Source organism: Amblyraja radiata, chromosome 27 (assembly GCF_010909765.2).
Source record: "Amblyraja radiata isolate CabotCenter1 chromosome 27, sAmbRad1.1.pri, whole genome shotgun sequence".
Lineage (NCBI taxonomy): Eukaryota > Metazoa > Chordata > Chondrichthyes > Rajiformes > Rajidae > Amblyraja > Amblyraja radiata.
Window position 1 is genome coordinate 8,593,535 of NC_045982.1, and position 27,989 is coordinate 8,621,523.

General features: G+C 45.3%; 1 protein-coding gene across 1 annotated transcript in view; it reads left to right on the forward strand.

The window, feature by feature from the left end:
• LOC116988377 (exostosin-1-like) overlaps positions 1 to 27,989 on the forward strand; it is a 216,782-nt gene that overhangs the window by 144,033 nt on the left and 44,760 nt on the right. Inside the window, exons 2-3 of the mRNA XM_033045037.1 lie at positions 21,394 to 21,487; positions 25,431 to 25,538. Coding sequence (XP_032900928.1) covers positions 21,394 to 21,487; positions 25,431 to 25,538 — 202 coding nt within the window. The remainder of the gene's footprint in view (positions 1 to 21,393; positions 21,488 to 25,430; positions 25,539 to 27,989) is intronic.

A 27,989-nucleotide genomic window follows, 5' to 3' on the forward strand; every position in this document is an offset into this window, starting at 1 on the left:
CTGCAGTTCCTTGCTACACATAAAGAGAATGTGTGTTCAATTTCAGTAAGGTTTCAATTAGTTTAGAGATGCAGTATGGAAACATGCCCTTCTGCCCACCGCGTCTTCACTGACCATCAATCACACGTTCACAATTGTTCTATGTTGTCCCACTTTCTCGTCTACTCCCTACACATTTTACACTGGCCAATCAACCTACAAACCAGCACGCCTTGAGGATGTGGGAGAAAACCGGAGCACGCGGAGGAAACCCACATGGTCACACGGAGAACGTGCAAACTCTACACAGACAGCATCCCGAGGTCAGGATCCAACCCGGTTCGAGCCACTCTGAGACAGCGGCTCAACCAGCTGCACCACCGTGCCCCTGTGCCACCTACAGGGGGCGCTCACCACAGGCACAGATTCTAAGTAATTGATCTGAGGCAAAAGGAGGTCTACACTGAAGGTCCGTTGCACTGTGGAATACACTGATAGAAACGGTAGTGGAAGCAGATTCAATATACACATTCAAAAGGATTCAGGATAAAAAACATGAACGATAAAGATTTTCAGAACTATGGTACTAAAAGGATGTTCTTTCAAAGGACTAGCACAGACGTCAGGAGTTGAATGGCCCTCTTTGATTTGATGAGCATCTGCACTTGGAGATGGTAATCGGTTTGTTAAACCCCCCCAGGATTGTTTCAAAATTTGCAATGATTAAAAATTAATCTCCAGGATACTGCTGTGATCAAAATCGTTGGTCTTTCAAATAAAAATATATTCTTCACGTTTTCTTTGAGCATGAAAATCGAAATGTGGGAGATGTTGAAGAAATGGTTTCAACGAGCAGGGCTGCCTGATATGGAGGGTTTGCAGTGGACCCTCCGGCCTTGGCAACAATGGTGAGTGGCAAACAAGGGTGTAATGCCCCTGTCCCACTTAGGAAACCTGAACGGAAACCTCTGGAGACTTTGCGCCCCACCCAAGGTTTCCGTGCGGTGCCCGGAGGTTTTTGTCAGTCTCCCTACCCGCAACCTCCGGCAACCACCTGCAACCTCCGGGAACCGCACGGATACCTTGGGTGGGGCGCAAAGTCTCCAGAGGTTTCCGTTCAGGTTTCCTAAGTGGGACAGGGGCATAATAGTTCACAGCTCTTATCTCATTCGCAGATCTTGATAACATTATTACAGGGGCAACATTTTCAACCTTTTTCTTCCATACATAGAACGTAAAATCCAATAAAGCAAAATTCCGTCATTAAATTGTTTATGCATAAGAAGGAACTAAAGAGATCCGGCACAGAAACAGGCCCTTCGGCCCACCGAGTCCGCACCGACCAGCGATCCCCACACATTAACACTATCCTACACCAGGGACAATTTTTACAATTTTACCAAGCTAATTAACCTGCAAACCTGTACATCTTTGGAATGTGGGATTGGGGGGACTGAAGATCTTGGAGAAAACCTACGATGATCACAGGGAGAATGTACAAACTCCGTACAGACAGCACCTGTAGTCAGGACCAAACCCGGGTCTCTGGCGCTGTAAGCCAGCAACTCCACCGCTGCGCCACCGTGCCAATTTGACAGAACCTCCCCCCCTCTCGCCCCAGACCTATGTCCACTGGTTCTTGATTCCCCCACTGTGTTTAAACACATGATTTTATGCACTGAATTTCACAATGTATTTGTAGTATTGCAGATCATGTGACTTTCTGATGACTGTATTTGATGTTTCAGCCCAATGCCCACAAGCAACTAAAAAAAAAATTGCTGTCATTCTTAGAGCAATTGTTGTAAGTCATACTCGGTCTTCAACTGTATCGACAATGGTTCAGGGGACAAGAATGTAGAGAGACATCTCGGTAAAAGAATACTCTTCAATCAGCAGGGCCCATGGAAAACCAATCGCTTGAGATTGGGAAGAGGAATCCATTTAAGTCTCTCAAACCTGCTATTGAGTTGCTCCATTCCCCCGGCATTGTTCCATATTGCTGATCATTATCCAACAGCAAAAAAAATTAATCTGAGCAGAGCAATCCATGGGCATTTAACGGCCATTGAGGGGAATGGAATTCCAGTTTTTTGTTTCGTTCCTGTCCATCTGCACATTAGTTTATTTGAGTTTAAAGATGCTGCGTGGAAACATGCCCTTTGGCCCACTGAGTCCCCGTCGCCCATTGATCTCCCACCTGTACACTAGTTCCACGTTATCCCACGTTCGCATCCTACACGCAATTGGGGCAGTGTACGGAAGCATAATAACCTACAAAGCCACAGGTCTTTTGGGATGTGGGACGAAACCGGAGCATTGGAGGAAACCGGACCACGCGGTCACAGGGCGAACATGCAAACTCCACACGGAAAGCACCCGAGGATCTGGATCAAAGCCTAGTTTCTGGTGCTGTGAGGCAGTGGCTCTTCCACTGCACCACTGGGCCGGCCTAGTGACTGGATTGTCACTAGAGGCTGTTGATCACTCATCAGGGCTACTCTCCAGTCATAACTTCTAGGAGCAGAATAAAGTCATTCAGCCCATCAAGTCTGCTCCGCCATTCAATCATGGCTGATCTATCTTTGGATCTATCTATCTATCTATCTATCTATCTATCTATCTATCTATCTATCTATCTATCTATCTATCTGTCTGTCTGTCTGTCTGTCTGTCTGTCTGTCTGTCTGTCTGTCTGTCTGTCTGTCTGTCTGTCTCTCTGTCTGTCTATCTATCTATCTATCTATTTTTCCCATTCAACCCCATTCTCCTGCCTTCACCCCATAACCCCAGTCACCCTTACTGATCTGTAAATATCTGCCTTAAAATTATCCATTGACCATCACAGTGGTCTGTGGCAATGAATCCCACAGATTCACCACCTTCAGTCATTGTACAGTGGACAGAAACATCTAGTCAATGGACAGCATCAGTCCTTTCATCAGTTGCAACCTGTGGCCAATGCAGGCAGCCAGAAGGAGCCAGCCACTGTTGCAGGTAACTTTACTAAACCCCGCTTAAACTCCTCAGCATTTCGACCAGCGGATGCTTCAAAGTCCTTTTCCCTTAAACTCTTGTGATTATATTTTGTTTTCAAAGCAGTAAATAATTCAGCGTAGCTCTTTTCCAAATCCATTCTGCAGAAAGGAGAATGTGGAATTTTGTGATTTCACTGTAATTTGTGAGAAGAGTGCTGGGTGTTGAAGCCATTTGTTCTAGGGACAGAGAGGCTGAGAGTTATTGATGTCCATTCAGTACATTAGCTCATTGATGTGCCTTCGGCTTAATAGCAATAGATTCATGCTTACAAATAGAGAAAACAAGAGCCTTGTGATGTCTCTGGGAGAGGTATGTCCACTGAACACTGTCACTGGGAATGTGGGCTTTATTTAATTTCTGGATCTATCTCTACAATTACAGATGTTGTACCTTTGAAGGTACAAGGTAGTGATTGTGGGAGATTTCAACTTTCCACACATAGACTGGGAAACACATTCTGTAAATGGGCTGGATGGTTTGGAGTTTGTAAAATGTGTGCAGGATAGTTTTTTGCAGCAATACATAGAGGTACCTACTAGAGGAGGGGCAGTGCTGGACCTCCTGTTCGGAAATGAGACGGGACAGGTGGCGGAGGTATGCGTTGGGGAGCACTTCGGGTCCAGTGATCACAATACCATTAGTTTCAATATAATTATGGAGAGGGTCAGAACTGGACCTAGGGTTGAGATTTTTGATTGGAGAAAGGCTAACTTTGATGAGATGCGAAATGATTTAAAAGGAGTGAACTGGGACATTTTGTTTTATGGGAAGGATGTGGAAGAGAAATGGAGTACATTTAAAGGGGAAATTTTAAGAGTACAGAATCTTTATGTTCCTGTTCGGTTGAAAGGAAACAGTAAAAATTGGAAAGAGCCCTGGTTTTCAAGGGAAATTGGACATCTTGTTCGGAAAAAGAGGGAGATCTACAATAATTATAGGCAGCATGGAGTAAATGAGGTGCTTGAGGAGTATAAGGAATGTAAAAAGAATCTTAAGAAAGAAATTAGAAAAGCTAAATGAAGATATGAGGTTGCTTTGGCAAGTAAGGTGAAAGTATATCCAAAGGGTTTCTACAGCTATATTAATAGCAAAAGGATAACGAGGGATAAAATTGGTCCATTGGAGAGACAGAGTGGACAGCTATCTGCAGAGCCAAAAGAGATGGGGGAGATATTGAACAATTTCTTTTCTTCGGTATTCACCAAGGAGAAGGATATTGAATTATGTGAGGTAAGGGAAACTAGTAGAGTAGCTATGGACACTATGAGTTTCAAAGTAAAAGAAGTACTGACACTTTTGAAAAATATAAAAGTGGATAAGTCGCCAGGTCCTGACAGGATATTCCCTAGGACATTGAGGGAAGTTAGTGTAGAAATAGCCGGGGCTATGTCAGAAATATTTCAAATGTCATTAGAAATGGGAATAGTCCCCGAGGATTGGCGTACTGCGCATGTTGTTCCATTGTTTAAAAAGGGTTCTAAGAGTAAACCTAGCAATTATAGACCTATTAGTTTGACTTCAGTGGTGGGCAAATTAATGGAAAAGATACTTAGAGATAATATATATAAGCAGGGTCTGATTAGGAACAGTCAACATGGATTTGTGCCTGGAAGGTCATGTTTGACTAATCTTCTTGAATTTTTTGAAGAGGTTACTAGGGAAATTGACGAGGGTAAAGCAGTGGATGTTGTCTATATGGACTTTAGTAAGGCCTTTGACAAGGTTCCTCATGGAAGGTTGGTTAAGAAGGTTCAACTGTTGGGTATAAATGTAGGAGTAGCAAGATGGATTCAACAGTGGCTGAATGGGAGACGCCAGAGGGTAATGGTGGATGGCTGTTTGTCGGGTTGGAGGCAGGTGACTAGTGGGGTGCCTCAGGGATCTGTGTTGGGTCCTTTGTTGTTTGTCATGTACATCAATGATCTGGATGAAGGTGTGGTAAATTGGATTAGTAAGTATGCAGATGATACCAAGATAGGGGGTGTTGTGGATAATGAAGAGGATTTCCAAAGTCTACAGAGTGATTTAGGCCATTTGGAAGAATGGGCTGAAAGATGGCAGATGGAGTTTAATGCTGATAAATGTGAGGTGCTACACCTTGGCAGGACAAATCAAAATAGGACGTACATGGTAAATGGTAGGGAATTGAAGAATGCAGTTGAACAGAGTTATCTGGGAATAACCGTGCATAGTTCCTTGAAGGTGGAATCTGATATAGATAGGGTGGTAAAGAAAGCTTTTGGTATGCTAGCCTTTATAAATCAGAGCATTGAGTATAGAAGCTGGGATGTAATGTTAAAATTGTACAAGGCATTGGTGAGACCAAATCTGGAGTATGGTGTACAATTTTGGTCGCCCAATTATAGGAAGGATGTCAACAAAATAGAGAGAGTACAGAGGAGATTTACTAGAATGTTGCCTGGGTTTCAACAACTCAGTTACAGAGAAAGGTTGAATAAGTTAGGTCTTTATTCTCTGGAGCGCAGAAGGTTAAGGGGGGACTTGATAGAGGTCTTTAAAATGATGAGAGGGATAGACAGAGTTGATGTGGACAAGCTTTTCCCTTTGAGAATAGGGAAGATTCAAACAAGAGGACATGACTTCAGAATTAAGGGACAGAAGTTTAGGGGTAACATGAGGGGGAACTTCTTTACTCAAAGAGTGGTAGCGGTGTGGAATGAGCTTCCAGTGGAAGTGGTGGAGGCAGGTTCGTTGGTATCATTTAAAAATAAATTGGATAGGCATATGGATGAGAAGGGAATGGAGGGTTATGGTATGAGTGCAGGCAGGTGGGACTAAGGGAAAATAATTGTTCGGCACGGGCTTGTAGAGCCGAGATGGCCTGTTTCCGTGCTGTAATTGTTATATGGTTATATGGTTATATGAATGTCTACGTTTAGTGCTTTAACTCAATACCCACAATTGGCTCCCTTTGTTTGGTAATATACTGTAAGCATTGTGGCTGGTTATATCAGGTAGTTATGCCAAGGTTCAGTTTTAGTTCCTTTAGTTTAGTTTATTGTCACGTGTACTGAGGAAGCATTTGTTGCCTGCTAACCAGTCAGCGGAAAGACAATACATGATTATAATCGAGCCATTTGCAGTGTATAGATACATGATAAAGGGAATAATGTGAATAAAGTTTAGTGCAAGGTAAAGTCCTGTAAAGTCCGATTAAAGAGAGTCTGCGGGTCTCCATTGTGGTAGTTAGTAGCACAGGACTGTTCTCTAGTTGTTGGTCAGATTGTTCAGTTGCCTTACAACAGCTGGGAAGAAACTATCCCTGAACCTGGAGGCGTGCGTTTTCACACTTCTTTACCTCTTGCCTGATGGGAGAGGGGAGAAGAGGGAGTGGCCGGTGTGTGTACTAGTCCTTCATTATGCTGATGGACTTGCCGAGGCAGTGTGAAGTTTAAATGGAGCCAATGGAGGGAGGTTGGTTTGGGTGATGGTCTGGGCTGCATCCACAATTCTCTGCATTGTTACACCAGGACATCTGCTTGTGCCTGCCAAACCATACTCCTATTGTGATTCCTTCACCCTGGTCATTCCTATTTCTCCCCGCTGCCACCAGGCAGGAGATACATAAGCTTTAATGCATGGACCACAGACTTAGGAACAGCTTCTTCCTATCTGTTATCAGACTTCTGAACGATCTTTCCATAAGGTAGGTTGCAGCCCCAATTCTCCAATCTACCTCAATGCAGACATTGGACTTTTTCTCTGGAACTGTTTTGCTACAATGCTGAGAACAATATTCTGCACAATGTGTCTTTCTCTGCATTCTACCTGAGTTTGGCATGATTGTATTCAATATTGTCTGACTTAGTGTCATAGCCATATAACATAGAAACAGGCACTTTGGCCCAACTTGCCCAAGCCAACCAAGATGCCCCATCTACACTATTCCCAACTGCCCACGTTCATAAGTTAGAGGAGCAGAATTAGGTCATTCGGCCTATCATGTCTACTCCGCCATTCAATCATGGTTAATCTATCTTTCTCTCTCAACCCCATTGCCCTGCTTTCTCCCCATAACCCCTGGCACCCGCACTAATCAAGAATCTGTCAATCTCCAATTTGGCCCATATCCCTCAAAACCTTTCCTATCCATGTAACTCTGCAAATGTATTTTAAATGTGGTTAAAGTTCCTGCCTCTGGCAGATCATTCCATATACACCCCACCATTTGACGGAACTGCACGCAAAACAACGTTCTTCACCGTGACAATGAATCTAAACAGAACTATTCTTCATAGAAGTGTGGGAAGAAAAAAAGAAAGAATGGGATGAGATAGCAAAAATTAATGCATATTGCTAAAACAGTGCAGGTATGATTCCTTGTACATATGCGGGGAGGTGCACACTTAATACCTTTGCCAAATAGAGCGTGATTGTACATGCAGAGCAATCAATTAAAGTGGATGAAGCAGACACAAAATGATTTTCAGATTGAAGTTGTTATCATTGTCTGGCATTACAATTGTTTTTTGGCCACCATTAGAAGGGAGTTAACAATTTCTCTCCACATTCACTTGTAACTACAGTGCTGATTTATAAATCATTATGTCACACTTGACCAGGGAGAATTATCTCCATGTGTGTGAGGATAATTCATGTCTTATACATGTACTGTAAACAGCCTCCTGAAGAGGTCCCACCAGCTGGTTACTTGACCTCCGCAATTGAGTTCAACAGTAATGTCCCTGAGAAATATTAGGGAAAGGAAATATTTAATTTGTACCTGTCGTTTTGAGTGCATTTCAACTCTCTAATACCCTGCCAAATGCCTCATTTCCTTCCAATTCCATGAGCATTTTCAACTTTCTTGAAGTTGTATTAACAATTACAGTGTTCCGGGACTGCTCATTCATTCCACAATTAGAGCCAACAGGGTCATTCAGCTTTGAAACAACCCCTTCAGCCCAACTCAAGATTCTCCATCAATGCTTAGTTTAGTTTAGAGATACAGCGCGGAAACAGGCCCTTCGGCCCATCGAGTCCGTGCCGACCAGCGATCCCCGTGTGCTAGCACGACCCTATGCACTAGGGATCATTTACAATTTTTACCACAGCCAATTAACCTACACACCTGTACGTCTTTGGAATGTGGGAGGAAACCGGAGCACCCGTAAAAAGCCCACACGGTCACATGGAGAACGTACAAGCTCCACACAGACAGCACTTTCTAGTGGAGGCCGAATGAATGGGTTGGGCTGGCTGCCATATTGCGGAAGGGCTGGGTCCCTGAGCCAAGCTCGGATTTCATTAACTCCACCATAAATTTCACATGGCCTCTAGCCGTCGGAGAAAAAACTTGCTGCTGCTTGTTATTGTCAAATTAAAAAATTGGTTTGGTGCTGCTGACACATTCTCTGGATACATAGCGGAGTTATGAATTTTTACGATTCACTCTTGTAATAGAGCCATTGCAGGGAAGGCCACAATTATTTATTGTCTGTGCCTAATTAACCCTGGAGGAAGCGGTAGGAAGTCATCTTGAACTCAGAATGTCTGAGAGGCGAAGTTGCTCTCCTGATGGGGGTCCCAAAATGTTGACCCATCTACAATACATTTCTAATGAAGGTGGCACAGTGGCCCAGCTGGTAGAGATGCTGTATCAGAACACCAGAGATCTGGATTCGATCCTGAACTCGGGTGCTGTCTGTGTGGAGTTTGCATGTTCTCCCTGTGATAGCATGGTTTCTTTCCTCCGGCTGCTCTGGTTTCCTCCCACATCCCAAAGACGTGCGGGTTTGCAGGTTAATTAGCCTCTGTAAATTGCCTCCCGTGTGTCGGGAGTGGGCGAGAAAGTGGGATAACATAGAACTGGCATGAACGGATGTTCGAAGATAGACACAAAATGCTGGCGTAACTCAGCGGGACAGGCAGCATCCCTGGAGAAAAGGAATGGGTGACGTTTCGGGTCAAGACTCTTCAGGGGAAAATAAATTGAGAGATGTACACAGTGATGTAGAGAGATATAATAATAATAATAATAATAATGGATGGGATTTATATAGCGCCTTTCTAATACTCAAGGCGCTTTACATCGCATTATTCATTCACTCCTCAGTCACACTCGGTGGTGGTAAGCTACTTCTGTAGCCACAGCTGCCCTGGGGCAGACTGATGGAAGCGTGGCTGCCAATCTGCGCCTACGGCCCCTCCGACCACCACCAATCACTCACACACATTCACACACAGGCAAAGGTGGGTGAAGTGTCTTGCCCAAGGACACAACGACAGTATGCACTCCAAGCGGGATTCGAACCGGCTACCTTCCGGTTGCCAGCCGAACACTTAGCCCATTGTGCCATCCGTCGTAGAGCAAAAGAATGAAAGATATGCACAAAATGGTGACCGATGGTCGGTGTGGAGTCATGGGGTCGAAGGGCCTGTTTCCACGCTGTATCTTTCAATCAGTTCAACCAGTTCAAGTCAGGATGGGATGTTTCATGACGACAGCTGTACTTGTAGCAATAGTAAGCTAGGCAGATGTTCTTGTCTAAGATCTGGAGAGTTGCCACATTCCGCTGTACATGAGTGGTGAAAAAGTATTTTTTTTTTAAATTAGGAACCAGAATACAGCTGCAGTTACAAAAAAAAACTTGGAATTCCAAAGAAATACAGATGCTGGAAGTACGAAATGTAAGCAGAATATGTTGGAAACACGCTGCAGGTCAGATAGCATCTGTAAAAGTAGGGACAGGTCACACTTAGTGTTTGGCTCACTCCATCAGAACTGGGAAAGAGAGGTAAAATAAGCTAGATTTAGGTGGCAAGCAATGGGCAGCATGGTGGCGCAGCGGTAGAGATACTGCCTTACAGCGCCAGGGTGTCGGGTTCGATCCCGACCGTGGGTGCTTGCCCGTACGGAGTTTGTACCTTCTCCCCGTGACCTGCGTGGATTTTCTCCGAGATCTTCGGTTTCCTCCCACACTCCAAAGACGTACAGGTTTACAGGTTAATTGGCTTGTTGTAAATGTAAAAGTGTATTTAGGCTAGAGTTAATGTGCGGGGATCGCTGGTCGGTGGGTCGAAGGGCCTGTGTCAGCGCTGTATCTCTAAACTAAACTAAACTAAACTAAATGTTGCAATTAAAGATGAGCTGAATGGAGAGAATGTCTTTGATAGGATGACAGGTAAGGTCAATGAAGTTTATTTGTCTGCCCAGAAAGACTTTTCATGTTTCATCCAAAAGACAAAGAACCGTTCAATTCATGAGCTACGTCAAGTGATGAACATGTTAATTAAAAGACACAATAAGTTATGCCAGCGTGTGAGAAATGACTGTGTGTACTCAGCATTGACAAAAGGTGTTTCCGAGGACACCTTAATTTAGTGAAGCGTAACGAGAAGTCAACATGGAAGAGTAGTGTCATAAACGTAAAGGCTTGGCAAGAATACATAGGATTGTGAAAAACTAATTAGTACAAGAAATATTCTCTTTGGATTCCAGTACCTGGAATGTGCCTTGGGCAGCATGGTGGTGCAGTGGTGGAGTTGCTGCCTTACAGCTCCAGTGATCCGGGTTCGATCCTGATTCCCGAGTGCTGTCTGTACGGAGCTTGTACGTTCTCCCCGTGACCACATGGGTTTTCTCCGGTTTCCTCCCACACTCCAAAGATGTGCAGGTTTGTACATTAATTGGCATTGGTAAAGATTGTCAAATTGTCCCTAGTGTGTCGGTGCAGACCCGGTGGGCTGAAGGGCCTGTTTCCATGCTGTATCTCTAAACTAAACTCAACAATAATGGATCACACATCTCTTTAGTATGCTGAACATATGCTCAGTCACATCTTTGGACTTTACGGGAGAAACAGGCCTTTCGGCCCACCGAGTCTGCACCGACCAGCGATCCCCGTGCACCATCCCACACACACAAGGGACAATTAACAATTTCACCAAGCTAATTAGCCTACAAACCTGTACGACTTTGGAGTGTGGGAGGAAACCTGATCACCCGGAGAAAACCCACGCAGGTCACGGGGAGAACGCACTAACTCCATACGGACAGCATCTGTAGTCAGCATCAAACCCAGGTCTCTGGCGCTGTAAGGCGCCCGTGCCGCCCAAGTTGCAATAAAACATTTTAATACAAACAGTTTCAATTTCTGGGTCGAGGGGATGAACTGACAGCACAGGTTATTGAGGACCAATCGATAAGGAGAGACAGGACTGATATACGAATCCTTTAAATGTTCAACTGCTTGGTTTTATTTTGAAAAGAAGAGATCAAATGCATTGAAGGATTTTTTTTTTAATCCCAATCGACTTTGTGAAGTTTCCTTATCAGACTTTGTCCAGAGTTAGATTTATGGCAAGCTATTGGTTCACATTTAGAAAGGATCACTATTTAAATTTCAAATCCATCTTTGTGGATAAGCTTCAATGAGACATTGCTGGCCCTGGCACTTCTTGAAGGCTCTGACTTTAGTATTTTATAGGGGGGCTTTGTTACATTCACTTCTTGCTATGAGCATCCTTATTAAAAGAAGGAAACGATCAGATAGATAGATGCACAGTCTCTTGCCCAGAGTAGGGGAATCGAGAACCAAGGGTCATGGGTTTAAGGTGAAGGAGTATCAATTTTACAGGAATCTGACAGGTAACTTTTTCACACAAAGAATGGTGGGTGTATGGAACGAGCTGCCGGAGGAGATTTAGTTTAGTTTATTGTCATGTATACCGGGGTACAGTGAAAAGCCTTTGTCGAGTGCTAACCAGTCAGCGGATAGACTGATAGTTGAGCCTGGGACTATCGCAACGTTTAAGAAGCAATAAGACATGGATAGGACAAGCTTAGAGGGATATAGGCCAAGCGCAGGCAGGTAGGACGAGTGTAGATGGAATATGCTGGTCGGTGTGGGCAAGTTGGGCAGAAGGGCCTGTTTCCACACTGTATCAGTCTGTGACTCTAAAACAAAACTGTATACAAGACTCTAGAGGTGGTTTCAGTGAGGCCCTGTCTATCTATAGCAGGATATTCCTGCTCCATTAACCGAATACTTTTGCAAGGAAGGCCAGTGCTCTATCTATCATCCATACTGCTAGCTGCATCTGAACACAGCTGGTATACCACACCACCGTCATCGTGATGCATGGTCCCATTTCCCAATATTTCATCATTCAGATAAAAATCGGACTTTCTGTTTTCAGTAGTGGATAACCTCACATTAATCCATGTTAAACTGTATCTGCCATGCATTTGCCCATTTATCTAACTTTTCTAAATCATATTGCCTTGTTTTTGCATACTATCCATAGTTCATCGTACCATTCGTAACTCACCCACCATCCTTACTTCACACTCTCAACTTTGTGTCGTCCACAAAAGTCACATTTAATTCCAACATCCAAACCATTGGAAAATATTGTGAATAATTGAAGCACAAGGACAAGTCTCCAGGGCACCACACTATTCACTGCTTGTCACCCAGAAGAAGCCATGCTTATTCCAACATCTGTCTAAGTTCTATGCCGAGGTGTTTGTCCTGACGACATGTGCTTTAATCTCGAACACTAACCTTGGTCGGCACAGTGGCACAGCTGGCAGAGCTGCTACCTCACAGCACCAGAGATCCGGGTTCAATCCTGACCTTGCGTGCTGTCTGTGTGGAGTTTGTACGTTCTCCCAAAGACCTGCAGGTTTGTAAGTTAGACACAAAATGCTGGAGTCACTCGGCGGGACAGGCAGCATCTCTGGAGAGAAGGAATGGGTGACCTTTTCGGGTCGAGACCCTTCTTCGGACTCTGGGTCTCGACCCAAAAAATCACCCATTCCTTCTCTCCAGAGATGCTGCCTGTCTCGCTGAGTTCCACCATTTTGTGGCTACCATCGGTTTAAACCAGCATCCGCAGTTCCTTCCGTAGGCTATTGGCTTCTATAAAATTGTTCCTAATGTGTAGGCAATGGGATAGCATAGTGTTAAAGCTATCGAAGGACAATGTGGACTAGATGGGCTGAATGGCCTGTTTCCATCGAAGATAGACACAAAATCTTTCAGGTCGAGACCCTTCTTCAGACAGATGGCCTGTTTCCATGCTGTGTCTCATAACTAAACTAATCACTTTGACAGGACTTGAAAGCCTAAAAACCACTTCACTCTCATTTGTTCCACATGTTTATCGTCTTAGAGGACAGGAGCTGGTGTACAATAACAGCTTGAAGTTTCCAGTTTTGAAAAACTGTAATCAAATTCTCCTTGCCCAGTTAAAAACTCAGCTCTGATTCTCTGAACTTCCTGGACTATTAGTCCAACAACATAGGTTCCAAAGTCAATTATGAAGTTAGAAATGTTGTTCTTTACTTAGTGGGATGGAGGCCCCACGGGGAAAGGACGTGGTGTGTACTGCGCTGTGAGACTCGATTACAGCTTGGCCTAAATTCATTTGTTAATGGTGTTACACACCAGACATCAAAACCTAATAAAAGTTTATCAAAGATTAATGCTTGCGACTCTTAATAAAATCACGCTACAGCCCCGATGGTGTGCCGTGCTGTGGAAAGTGCGGGGTAATTTAATATTCTCAATCCATGCCAGGCCAAGTGGAGTTCGCTTTATTTGTCAACACTGTGAATACAGATATAAGGGTAAAAATTAAAAGTGGCACTGCTTCCACTTAATTACTGTGGAGTCTTTGAAGTTTCCGATCATAGAAATGTCTAGATGTTGGTCATTGTGTACATACTTGTGAATTCATAGTCATAGAGTGATACAGTGGAAACATGCCCTTCAGACCAACTTGCCCACACTGGCCAACATGTCCCAGCTACACTAATCCCATCTGCCCACATTTGGCCCATATCCCTCTACATACCCCCCCATAACCTGTCCTATCTATGTACCTCTCTAACTGTTTCTTAAACGTTGGGATAGTCCCAGCCTCAACTACCTCCTCTGGCAAATTGTTCCATCACACTCCACCACCCTCTGTGTGAGAAAGTTGCCCCTCAGATTCCCATTAAGATTCAGCAAGCTGAGCATTAAAAGTTGTATCTTTATTTGATCCACGCACCGGAAAAATGAAACTCACTTGCTGCAGCTGTGCAGGCACATTAGAAAATGGAGGTAGAGCAGGTTGTTCATTGTGGAAACACCTAGCTGTTTATGCATTTGTGGAGCCAGAAATGAGATGGAAGTCATTGCCTGGCCAAGCTGGCCATCCGCGAGTCAAGGCGCCAGGCGGAAGGAAGAGGGCTGTGCCTGAGCCGGCTGCCTGCGCCTTTTCCGGGGTTACGTCCGTGCCCTGTTGGTGTTAGAGAGGGACTATGCGCTGTCCACGGGCGACCTGGGGGGTTTCAGGGCACCGCGGGGAGTTGAATGCATCCTTGACAAGGATTGTAAGATAGTTGCATAGTAGTTTATCGTTTGTGGTGTATTATGGTGGTGGCTGTATTGTATAGCGGGAACTCGCAGGAGTCCAGCCAGAATCTAAGCGGACACAAGTTGTGTGCTTGAGGTGTGTTTTAATCGGTAAGATACAGCTCCCTACTCCTCAAATGGGCACGGGCGCTGCCCGACCTTAAATACCTCTAAGGGTCGACCCCATGACCTGCGCCTCCCACACCAAGACACCTAACTCCTCCCTCCAGAGCCGAGGGTTCGCTCTGCCCGTGACCTACCACCAGGTGCTGCCACAACTGTATATATTATTTTAATATTTGAATAAATATTTTTGATTTAAAAAAAAAGAGATGGAAGTCATTGTGCTTTTACAATTCCCCAGGCAACATGCTTCATTCTAGCTGTGAACAAAGGCTCTATTCTTCGATATGATAAGTCTACGAGTGGCAGGTCAGCCCACATCCTGTAACTGGTAAATTTCCTGTAGGGGGGCTAAATCCTGGGACCTGCATCACCACGTTTGCTTTCTTCCCAGTCACGGATAAAGAACATTAAGAATTATGAAAGGTATCGGAAAGGAACTGCAGATGCTGGTTTAAAGCGAAGATCGAAAAAAAATAGCTGGAGTAACTCAGCGGGACAGGCAGCATCTCTGGAGAGAGGGAATGGGTGACGTTTCGGGTTGAGACCCTTCCTCAGACTGAGAGTCAGGGGAAAAGGAAACGAGCAGTATAGATGGTGATACAGAGAGATATAGATGAAATGAATGATAGACATGCAAAAAAGTAATGATGATTACGGAAATGGTCCTTTGTTAGCTTGTGAGCTAGTGATAAGGTTATAAGTGATAGGAGTAGAATTAGACCATTTGGCCCATCAAGTCTACTCTGCCATTCGATCATGGCTAATCTATCTCTCCCTCCTAACCCCATTCTCCTGCCTTCTCCCCATAACCTCTGATACCTGTATTAATCAAGAATCTATCTATCTCTGCCTTAAAAATATCCACTGACTTGGCCTCCACAGCTTCCTATGGCAAAGAATTCCACAGGTTCACCACCCTCTGACAAAAGACATTTCTCCTCATCTCCTTCCTAAAAGAACGTCCTTTAATTCTGAAGCTATGACCTCTAGTCCAAGACGAGTTACACAGACAATGAAACTCAAGGCTTTGTTGCAATGGTCTTAACACGCAGTTTATAGGTACCAGAGGGAGTAATGTACTTTGATTTATTTATCTTGCTACAATTTTATGCCTTGCAATAAATTGGAGTTAGTATCTTTAGCCTGAATTATTTGGGCTGTCAATGCTCGGTTCTGCCATTTACAGGAGAGATTGGATCTGGTCATTCATCAGGGCCACAGCTGGCAAAATGAACAGCCCAGCCTCCCTGCCAGTTCCTCGCATTTGGGTTGATGCCATTTACCTGGCAGCATTGACAGGACAGCACGGAGGCTTTGACAAACCAGTGACCTTATTACCTCATACAAACCAAGTGCCGACTCTATAACGATACCTCGAAATAAGGTGCGGCACGGTGGTGCAGCGGTAGAGTTACTGCCTTACAACGCCAGAGACCTGGGTTTGATCCTGACTATGTCTGCTGTCTATACCAAGTTTGCAATTTCACCCTGTGACTATGCGGGGTTTCACCGTGTGCCCCGGTTTCCTCCCACACTACAAACACCGACAGGTTTGTAGGTTAATTGGCTTTGGTAAAAATAGTAAATGGTCCCTGGTGTGTAGGATAATGCTAGTGTATGGGGTGATTGCTGATCAGCGTGCACTTGGTGGGCCGAAGGGCCTGTTTCCGCGCTATAACTCTAAAGTCTAAAGTTTAAAATTAGTATTTGGCAATTTGGAAAAGATGGACACAGATTGTAAGTGACTATATCCAATGGTTCGTTAAGGTGGCACCAATAGAAAATTGGAATGCGGCTTTGCAAATGAATTTAATGGGATTATGAGGAGTTGCTTCTGGGTGATCCATTTCTAACATCAGAACGTCTGAATCTTTCCCAGCTTTATCAGCTTCATCATTTCACCATTTCACCGCCCCGACCGCTCTTCCCTCGCGCAAACACACACAACAGCATTGCTTGAATAAAAGCGGAGATGGACAGGTTCATGATTAGTGAGAGTGTCAAAGGTTATGGTGAGAAGGCAGGAGAATGGGGTTGAGAGGGAAAGATGTGTCAGCCATGATTAAATGGCGGAGTGGACTCGATGGGCTGTATCGCCTCATTCTGCTTCTATGACACGAATGGAGCTGCCGGATTTTGGGAGCCTTCCCAACAATGAGTTATTTATACATGAAGATAGACACAAAATGCTGGAGTAATTCTGCAGCTCTGGCAGCGCCTGCCTTGCTGGCACACTGAGGTTACTCCAGCATTTTGTGTCTCATCTTCGGTGTAAACCAGCATCTGCAGCTTCTTCCTACACAATGAGTTCCTTGACCCTTTTATAATGAGGAGTTGAAAACTCTTAGCTTGTCATGAATTTATCTATCAACTTTATATGGTTCCACATAGAAAGGCAGTTCACAGGGCATTATGCAGTGACACCAAGTATCATTATGGATGACTAAAAGCTTGACCAAAGAGGTAGGTTTTGAGGACCATCTTTAAGAATGAGAGAGGGGTTCAGGAAGGGGAGTGTGTTGTTTAACCTGACACAAATAAATAAATAATTACTCTAACAAAATACATGTCCTGTCCTCGGGAATTTTTTTACAGCAACGTTTTGAAAATAGAAATAGTTGGCTGATGAAAGCCCTTCCGCCTAAAATGTTAATATTGTTTCTCCTTCCACGTCTGCAGGCTGCAAGGTGACTTGGATAGGTTTGGTGAGTGGGCAAATGCATGGCAGATGCAGTATAATGTGGATAAATGTGAGGTTATCCACTTTGGTGGCAAAAACAGGAAAGTAGACTGGTATCTGAATGGTGGCCGATTAGGAAAAGGGGAGATGCAACGAGACTTGGGTGTCATGGTACACCAGTCATTGAAAGTAGGCATGCAGGTGCAGCAGGCAGTGAAGAAAGCAAATGGTATGTTAGCATTCATAGCAAAAGGATTTGAGTATAAGAGCAGGGAGGTTCTACTGCAGTTGTACAGGGTCTTGGTGAGACCACTCCTGGAGTATTGCGTACAGTTTTGGTCTCCTAATCTGAGGAAAGACATTCTTGCCATAGAGGGAGTACAGAGAAGGTTCACCAGACTGATTCCTGGGATGGCAGGACTTTCATATGAAGAAAGACGGGATAGACTCGGCTTGTACACGCTAGAATTTAGAAGATTGAGGGGGAATCTTATAGAAACTTACAAAATTCTTAAGGGGTTGGACAGGCTAGATGCAGGAAGATTATTCCCGATGTTGGGGAAGTCCAGAACTAGGGGTCACAGTTTGAGGATAAGAGGGAAGTCTTTTAGGACCGAGATGAGAAAATCATTTTTTACACAGAGAGTGGTGAATCTGTGGTATTCTCTGCCACAGAAGGTAGTTGAGGCCAGTTCATTGGCTATATTTAAGAGGGAGTTAGATGTGACCCTTGTGGCTAAAGGGAACAGGGGGTATGGAGAGAAGGCAGGTACAGGATACTGAGTTGGATGATCAGCCATGATCATATCGAATGGTGGTGCAGGCTCGAAGGGCCGAATGGCCTACTCCTGCACCTATTTTCTATGTTTCTATGTCTGCTGTCTGACCATTTTCACCTCTTGTGAGTGTTAAGGATGTCAGAGGAGGAAAATCAGAGATGTTCAGAGTGGGAATTCCTGCATTTAGGGTCTTGGTAGCTGAAACATAACCTCCCCTCCCCCCCAAACTGGGACGATTAAAACGATCAGAATCAGTGTATATAGCCATGAGAGGAATAGATCAATGTATAAAATCACCTTTCCCACCCATGACAAAGGTCACATCCTTCACCTGGTCTGCTCCACAAATCAACCGGTACTCGACCTCCATCCTTGCCTCTTCCCCCTCTCTGATCATAAGCTTATACGGTTCACCATCCCTTCTCCGACACCTCGCCCCCGCTTCCTCCGAGAAATCACCTTCCGTAATCTAAAATCCATTGATCCCCACCATCTCTCTGACCTGCTCTCCACCACTCTCCCCCTGGACTCAGCCCCCATCTCACCTGATGATCTCACAAACCATCTCAACTCCACCTTGTCTACCTCCCTTAACACTATAGCCCCCTCAAAACAAGAACGGTAACTTTCAACACATCTTCACCCTGGTACACACCTGCGCTTCGTAAACTGAAACAGACTGGTCGCCGACTTGAACGACTCACAAAGAAATCATCTCTCACAGTCCACCTTGAAGCTTACAAACTCCACCTCACTGACTACAAAGATGCCCTCATTGCTGCAAAATCTGCCTACCTCTCCTCCATATTCACCGATCCCTGCCTAAACCACAGAACCCTCTTCTCCACAGTGGGCAACCTCCTCAAGCCTCGAGCCAACATTCTCCCTACCTCTACTCCGGATCTCTGCAACTCATTCCTCCACTTTTTCGCTGATAAGATCTGCACCATCTATCAATCTTTATCCCCTGTACCCGACTCCCCAGCATCTACTCCACCACCTACCAAGGCCCCTCCTTTCAACATCTCCACTGACCTCCTTACCCCTCCTCCACACTGCTTCCTCTCCCAGTTTGACCTGGTCACCCCTATTGAAATCTCCAAACTCATCAGCTCTTCCAAACCCACTACCTGCTCCCTCGACCCTCTCCCCACTCCCCTGCTGAAGTCCTGCCTCCCCGTACTCTGCCCCTACCTCACTAATCTCTTCAACTCCTCATTGTCCCAAGGAATTGTCCCCTCCGCTTTCAAAACTGCTGCTGTTACACCAATCTTAAAGAAACCTGGTCTTGATCCCTCCTCTCTCATTAACTACCGCCCTATCTCAAACCTCCCCATTCTTTCAAAAACCCTGGAGCGTATCGTTGCGTCGCAAGTTCATTCCCATCTCCTTGCGTATAGCCTACTTGAACCCCTCCAATCTGGCTTTCGCCCCCTCCATAGCACAGAAACTGCTCTCCTCAAAGTCCTCAACGACATCCTCACCTCTGCTGACACTGGTTCCCTCAACATCCTCATCCTCCTCGACCTGAGCGCAGCCTTCGATACAGTGAACCATAACATCCTGCTCACCAGACTCAAAGACCTCGGCATTGAAGGCTCTGCACTCAGCTGGCTCCGTTCCTACCTTTCCAACAGATCCCACTTCATCTCTCTCCACAACCACTCCTCTGCTACAGCCACAGTCACTCAAGGCGTTCCCCAAGGCTCCGTACTCGGCCCCCTCCTCTTCATCATCTACATCCTCCCCCTTGGTCAGATACTCCGCCACTTCAATCTGGACTTCCACTGTTACGCTGATGACACCCAGATCTACCTCGGCACCAAATCCCCCGACAACGCCCCCCTCTCCCATATCAACTCCTGTTTGTCAGCTATAAAAACCTGGATGCAACATAATTTCCTCAAACTCAACAGCGATAAGACAGAATTCCTCCTCATAGGCTCCAAAGCCACACTCAGCAAAATCAATAACCCCACTCTCACCATCGACGGCACCACTGTCTCCCCATCTCCCCAGGCCCGCAACCTTGGCGTGATCTTTGATTCCACCCTCTCCCTTGAGCCTCACATCCGCCATGTCATTAAAACCTCCTTCTTTCATCTCCGCAACATCGCCAAACTCAGACCCTCTCTCACACCTCCCGCTGCTGAAAGACTCATCCATGCCTTCATCTCCTCCCGACTGGACTACTGCAACTCACTTCTCCTTGGCATCAGCTCCACCTACATCAACCAACTCCAACTGGTCCAGAACGCAGCCGCCCGACTCATCACCCACGCCAAATCCTGGCATCACATCACTCCAGTCCTCAAACAACTTTACTGGCTTCCCATCTCCCACCGGATCAACTACAAAATCCTGATCCTCACCTACAAAGCCCTCCACCATCTGGCCCCCCCATATCTCACTGACCTCCTCTCCCCCTACCAACCCTCATGGTCCCTCAGATCCACATCAGCCGGTCTCCTCTCCATCCACAAGTTCAACATCCGCAGTTTTGGGGACAGAGCCTTCTCCAGGGCAGCTCCCAGGCTCTGGAACTCCCTCCCCCAACTGATGCGCAATTCCGTGTCCCTCACCATCTTCCAGTCCCGCCTCAAGACCCATCTCTTCACCTCTGCCTATCCTTAGCCCCACGTCCCCCTCCCTTTTCATCTGTGCATTAATTGCCTCATATTGTGTTTTGTATTGAATTCTGTCTTTACTTTGTGTACTAGTCATGTCTCTACTATTTATTTCATTCCCCTTACATGTTTTTCCTCTACCTGCTAAATTTTTGTAAGGTGTCTTTGAGACTCTTGAAAGGCGCCCATAAATGAAATGTATTATTATTATCATTATGAGAGGAATAGATCGGGTAGACGCACAGAGTCTCTTGCCCAGAGTAGGTGAATAGAGGACCAAACGACATAGGTTAAAGGTGAAGGGAAAAAGATTTAATAGGAATCTGAGGAGTACGTTTTTCAGTACGGTGGGTGTATTGAACGAGGTGCCAGAGGAGGTAATGGAGGCGGGGACTATCCCAAAGTTTAAGAAACAGTTAGACAGGCACATGGATAGACACAAAATGCTGGAGTAACTCAGTGGGACAGGCAGAATCTCTGGAGAGAAGGAATGGGTGAAGTTTCGGGTCGAGACCCTTCTTCAGACTGGGGATAGGACAGGTTTAGAGGGATATGGGTCAAACTCAGGCAGGTGGGACTAGTGTAGCTGGGACATGTTGGCCGGTGTGGGTACTGAAGGGCCAGTTTTCACACTGTATAACTCTGGGACTATGAGAATTGTAAGAGTGTGGAGTTCTCAGAGTAGGCTATCTCAGAGTGCACAGTTTAATTTATTTGTTTAAAATAAGTGTGCCTCATGCGAATGAAGGAATGTCTGCAGCCTAACTAACTGTGCTTTGCTTTTTATTTTGCAGGTATGACTATCAGGAATTGCTGCATAACTCCACCTTCTGCCTTGTTCCAAGAGGGAGGAGATTGGGATCTTTCCGATTTCTGGAATCACTTCAGGTAACACATTCCCTCTATGTGTGCGCTGTGTGTGTGAGCTGTGAGAAATGAAGTGTAAGTCAATCAACATCATTTTTTGCATGAGATATTAAGGCAAGATATTTGAAATGGTGATTTCAAATTTCTGGCCTTCGTTTCACTTATTCTTTAACCCATTTATTCGATTTCTACCCGAGGCATTCAACTGCCACATACCTACCTGCCTTGTCTTCTTCTTTGAGACAGTCAGCCAATTTCCCCCCTCCCTATCTCCCTCCTCATCATCCATCAGCTTGATTCCATTAGGAATATTGGGTGGTGCGGTAGAGTTGTTCCCCTACAGTGCTTGCAGCACTGGAGACTCAGGTTCGATCCCGACTTCAGATGCTGTCCGTAAGGAGTTTGTACGGTCTCACCGTGACCACGTGGGGTTTCTCCAAGATCTTCGGTTTCCTCCCGCACTCCAAAGACATTATATAAATATTATACCCTTTAAGATGTATCTGTACACTGTGGATGGCTCAATTGTAATCATGTATTGTCTTTCCACTGACTGGTTGGCACGCAACAAATGCTTTTCACTGTACCTTGGTACACGTGACAATAAACAAAACTCAACTCAACTCCACTGAGTGTGAGATCAGGATTTAGACTTTAGTCTTTTGAGATACAGAGTGGAAAGAGACCCTTCGGCCCACTGAGACGGCACTGACCAGCAATCACCTCGTACACTGGCACTATTCTACACGCTCGGAACAATGTACAGAAGCCAATTAATCTACAAACCAGTACATCTTTGGCGCATGGGAGGCAACTGGAGAAAACCCGCGCGGTCACAGGTAGAACATGCAAACTCCGTATAGACAGCACCCGTAGTTAGGATCGAACCCGGGTCTCTTACGCTGTAAGGCAGCAACTACAGCTGCGCCACTGTACCGCCCTCTATTGGTAGAATATTTGCTTACGTGGACAGTGGATTAATCACTGTATCGATGGACTGTCTCCTCGGCTTGCTTCTCATGTGCAATCTTTTTTGTGACAGTTGTAAGCCATTCAGCCCTTTAAGTGCAATTACATCGTATGTGAATTTTTCCATCAACTCCATTTACCCATCTTAGCTTTACATCCCAAGAGTTTTTTTTTAACTTTCCCAGTCTGAGTTTTGGAACACCGTCTACGGAACACTCTCCACTCGTTTCACTTGGTTTATTTAGAGTTACAGCGAGGAATTGAGCCTGTGTAAAGTCTAAAGGTGTAGCACAGTAACTCTGCTCTGAAGTGCACAGGAAACCCACACGGTAGCTAAGCCTCATTACTGTGCACCTTCTTGCCATGCTCACTCGGTGACACAAATGTCATGGATTTGAAACTTGCTATTGATCCAGCATTTGACAGAGCTTTGTACTGGGGAGATGGGAATTGCCATTCGCTGCATTTTTTTTTATGACTGTGGAAATACCAAGATGGAAAGGTCAAACACAAGTAAGTAGTATCAATATTCCCAGCGCATCTGCTGCTGAGACAAGGCACGGTGGCGCAATGGTAGAGTTGCTGCTTAATGGGCCTGTCCCACTTAGGTGACATTTTAGACGACTACAGGGGACTATGCGGTCGGCACATGTTCGCGGGTGGTTGCCGGGGAGTCGCCTTCATGGTGGCGAGGAGTTCCCGCATTCTGGGAACTAGTCGCTGGCAGAATTATGGTCGCCGCGAATTTTTCAACATGTTGCCATGGAGATTAGCGGGAATTCCCGAGCTGTAGGTGGGTCGCCAGGAGATTTTGAGACTTTTCCAGAACCTACACCAGCTTCCTTTAGTAAATACACTGACCAGAATAAAGAGATCATAAAAGAGAAGTTAAAAATAATCCAATATTGTTTCTATTCCTGAAGAAGGGTTTCGGCCTGAAACGTTGCCTATTTCCTTCGCTCCATAGATGCTGTTGCACCCGCTGAGTTTCTCCAGCATTTTTGTGTACCTTTGTTTCTATTCCTGATCCATGGTGTCCTGTGCCTGCCTTTGGAGATTGATGTGTAGGTGGAGGTTCAATGCACGTGACATCAAGTTTGAAAAATGATCCCAGGAATGAGTAGGGTAACATATGATGAGCGTTTGACGGCACTGGGCCTGTACTCGCTGGAGTTTAGAAGGATAAGGGGCAACGCCACTGAAACGTACAGAATAGTGAAAGGCGTGGATAGAGTGGATGTGGAGAGGATGTTTCCACTAATGGGAGAGTCTAGGACTAGAGGTCATAGCCTCAGAATTAAAGGACATTCTTTTAGGAAGGAGATGAGGAGGAATTTCTTTAATCAGAGGGTGTTGAATCTGGAATTCCTTGCCACAAAAGGCTGTGGAGGCCAAGTCAGTGGATATATCTAATGCAGAGATAGATAGATTCTTGATTAGTACGGGTGTCAGAGGTTATGTGGAGAAGGCAGGGGAATGGGGTTAGCATGGAGAGATAGATTGAATGGTGGAGTAGACTTAATGGGCCGAATGGCCTAATTCTGCTCCTATCACTTATGATCTTATGATGTAAGAATGGTCTCGACCCGAAACATCACCCATTCCTTCTCTCCAGAGATGCTGTCTGTCCCGCTGAGTTACTCCAGTTTTTTGTGACTGTGTAAAATTATAGAATCTTCAATCAATTATCACCGTCAACACTCACAGATTCTTTTGATACGTCGGTTTGGAGTTTCAGTGGTGCTCTGTCCGGCCTTAGTAGTGGAAAGACCTTTGTTATGTGGCATGTAGTTTAATCAGCATTGTCACAATCACATCCTGTGGAACTCATCACAGGCCAGTTTCTGTATCAAATGGCTGCAATGAGCGAGTTCCACACAGATCCAATTAAGATAATATAATGGTTTCTGCTGCGTCAAAACCAGGTTTCTCCACTATTCAATTAGAAACCACATAGTTATTCAGGATGTTTAAGAAGGAACTGCAGATGTTGGAAAATCGAAGGTACACAAAAATGCTGGAGAAACCCAGTGGATGCAGCAGTATCTATGGAGCGAAGGAGGTCTGAAGAAGGGGTTCGGCCCGAAACGTTGCCTATTTCCTTCGCTCCATAGATGCTGCTGCACCCCGCTGAGTTTCTCCAGCATTTTTGTGTACCTTAGTTATTCAGGATGCTGCTCAGGATAGACAGAATGGGTGATGTTTGGGGTCTCGACCCGAAAACCCAGCCTGTCCCGCTGAGTTACTTCAGCATTTTGTCCCTATCTTCGGTGTAAACCAGCATCTACACAGTTATTCAGGATGGTCGCTTCTGAAATACCAAAGAGCAATCCTCACTTATGTGATTCTTAACCTCGTGCAAGTAACAAGCTGAAAACCCTCTGTTCTTTATATTAGTTTCATTTATTGTTATGTGTACCGAGGAACAGTGAAAAGCTTTTATTGTGTGCTAACCAGTCAGCGGAAAGACAATACATGATTACAATCGAGCCGCCAACAGTGTACAGATACATGATAAAGGGAATTACTTGAATAACGTTTAGTGCAAGATAAAGTCCAGTAAAGTCCAATCAAAGATAGTCGAGGGTCTCCAATGAGGTAGATAGTTTCTCAAGACTGCTCTCCAGGATGGTTCAGTTGCTTGATAACAGTTGGGAAGAAACTGAGTCTGGAGGTGTGCGTTTCCACACTTCTGTACCTTTTGCCCGATGGGAGAGGGAAGAAGAGGGAGTGGCCAGGGTGCAACTTGTCCTTGATTCTGCTGGTGGCCTTGCCGAGGCAGAGTGAGGTGTAAATGGAATCAATGGTAGGGAGGTTGGTTTGTGTGATGGTCTTGGTTGCGTCCACAATTCTCCGCAATATCTTGGGGTCTTGGATGGAGCTGTTCCCAAACCATGCTGTGATGCGTCCCGATAAGATGCTTTATACGGCACATCTGTAGAAGTATTGACTGGAAGACCATGTTCAGTGATTCCATTGTGTTTATTTCTCCTAGGCTGCTTGCATTCCAGTTTTGCTCAGCAATGGCTGGGAGCTTCCGTTCTCCGATGTTATCGACTGGAGTAAAACCGTGGTGGTGGGTGATGAGAGGCTCCTTCTGCAGGTGAGTCTGTAGTGGACTGGATCTCCACAATCCTCAGTCATTCTGCAAATACGCAGGTGATCCTCGAGTTCGTTAGCAGTGAAGCATCAGGTCATCCATGGTGTTGATCAATGGTGTTTTATCATTAATGTTTTATTATTATTAATGTTTAGTGTTTTCTGAGTCATTCGTAACTGTCACTGTATGTCATGTTGTTACTTGTGGGCAGAGCACCAAGGCAAATTCCTTGTATGTGAATACTTGGCCAATAAACTTACTTACTTATCCTCGACGTGTGCTTTGAAGCAGACAAGACGATGGGCCTTGCACACAACATCCACATTATCAATTCCAGTCTGAAGAAGGGTCTCGACCCGAAACGTCACCCATTCCTTCTCTTCAAACCAACGTATAAAAATAATTTGTGAGTGTTGACAGTGATAATCCAATGAAGATTCTGGAGCCTGTCCTGCTGAGTTACTCCAGCATTGTGTGTGTATTCGCATTATCAAGGTTCTCTACCAACCCTTACATCAACATCCTCAGAAAACCAAATGGCATTGCTAGTTGATCTCCAGTGATCTGGGTTCAATTCTGTCCTCTGTTGATCCCATGAGATTCTTTCAAGTGCTCTGGATTCTCCTCGCGTCCCCAAGAAAAGGACCTTGGTAGGTTAGCTGCTTACTGGCCATTGGCCCAAGTGTGTAAGTGAGATGCAGGATGTGGGGTAGTTGATGGGAATGGCCGGGACAATTGGATCACAGGGAAAATTATTGGGGGAATGGGATTGCTGTATGAGCTAGCATGGACACAATGGGCCCAAATGGCCTCATCCTCTCTCTTGTGGACATACATTAAAGTGGAGAAGGAGCATTCAGACACCTCATGTCCCATGGTACACAAAAATGCTGGAGAAACTCAGCGGGTGCAGCAGCATCTATGGAGCGAAGGAAATAGGCACAGTGGTAGAGTTGCTGCCTTACAGCGCCAGACTCCCGGGTTCGATCCTGACTACGGGTGCTGTCCGAGCGGAGTTTCTACGTTCTCCATGTGACCGCGTGCGTTTTCTCCGGGAGCTCCGGTTTCCCCCCACCTTCCAAAGACGTGCAGGTTTGTAGGTCAATTGGCCTCTGTAAAATTGCCCCTAGTGTATAGGATTAGAGGGTGGTTGAGGCCAGTTCATTGGCTATATTTAAGAGGGAGTTAGATGTGGCCCTTGTGGCTAAAGGGATCAGGGGGTATGGAGAGAAGGCAGGTACAGGATACTGAGTTGGATGATCAGCCATGATCATATTGAATGGCGGTGCAAGCTCGAAGGGCCGAATGGCCTACTCCTGCACCTATTTTCTATGTTTCTATGTTTCTATAGAACTAGTGTACAGGTAATCGTTTAAGAAGGAACTGCAGATGCTGGAAAATCGAAGGTACACAAAAAAAAGCTGGAGAAACTCAGCGGGTGCAGCAGCATCTATGGAGCGAAGGAATCCTTCGCTCCATGGATGCTGCTGCACCCGCTGAGTTTCTCCAGCTTTTTTTGTGTACCTACAGGTAATCGTTGCTCGGCACGGACTCGGTTGGGCCGAAGGGCCTGCTTCCATGCTGTATCTCTCAACATATCAACTTCCAAATGCGGGGGGAAAAAAGAAAGTAAGATTTAGCCCAGCATCACTCTCTATCTTAGTTGGTCTCATTTGAAATTTTAATGTTCTTTTCAAATGTCCCAGTCTGTGCAGAAGTACATCAAGCAAGCCAGTGACACCCATAGTTTCTTAGTGTAATGGTTGTGCCAGGTAAATTATATTGTGACCATTATTCTTTGGATTGGAAAGGTTGCTGACTTCTATCCTTGTATTTTACTTTTGCATTCTGTTCCCCCTGCCCCCCAGAGGTAACATTTTCGGTTTTATTGAAGATGTCTCATGGTCGGAATATTGTTTTAAGTCCCACTTTTTTGCTCTGGCGAGCTTTCAATCTTTCAATCAGCCTGCCGAGCATCAATTTCACAGTACACTACACACATTCTTTATTCAATCACACACTGGCAGTTTGGACAATGCCATCCTTGTCTCATATCATTGCTTTCATCTGGTCAATATTGATGAATATTGCTCACTGCCCTCCCCTCCACTCAAAGGTTTCTCTCTATCTCTTTGAGACTGCTGACGTCTCCTCATGCTTCCTCCTGCCACACATTCTCCAAGTGGTGAGCACACGCTGGCTGTAAAAGGAACTTGGGCCTTCCTCCTCTCTTCTCCAACTGTGTCGTTTCAGCAGACCATGCCGCGTGGCAAATCCTGATCTTTACCTGCTTCTAAGTGCAAGGGCAGTGATATTATTAAGCAGAAGATAGACACCAAATGCTGGAGGAACTCAGCGGGACAGGCAGCATCTCTGGAGAGAAGGAATGAGTGATGTTTCGGGTCGAGACACTTCTTCAAAGCTCAAGTTGAGAAATTCAACAAATCCCGTCTG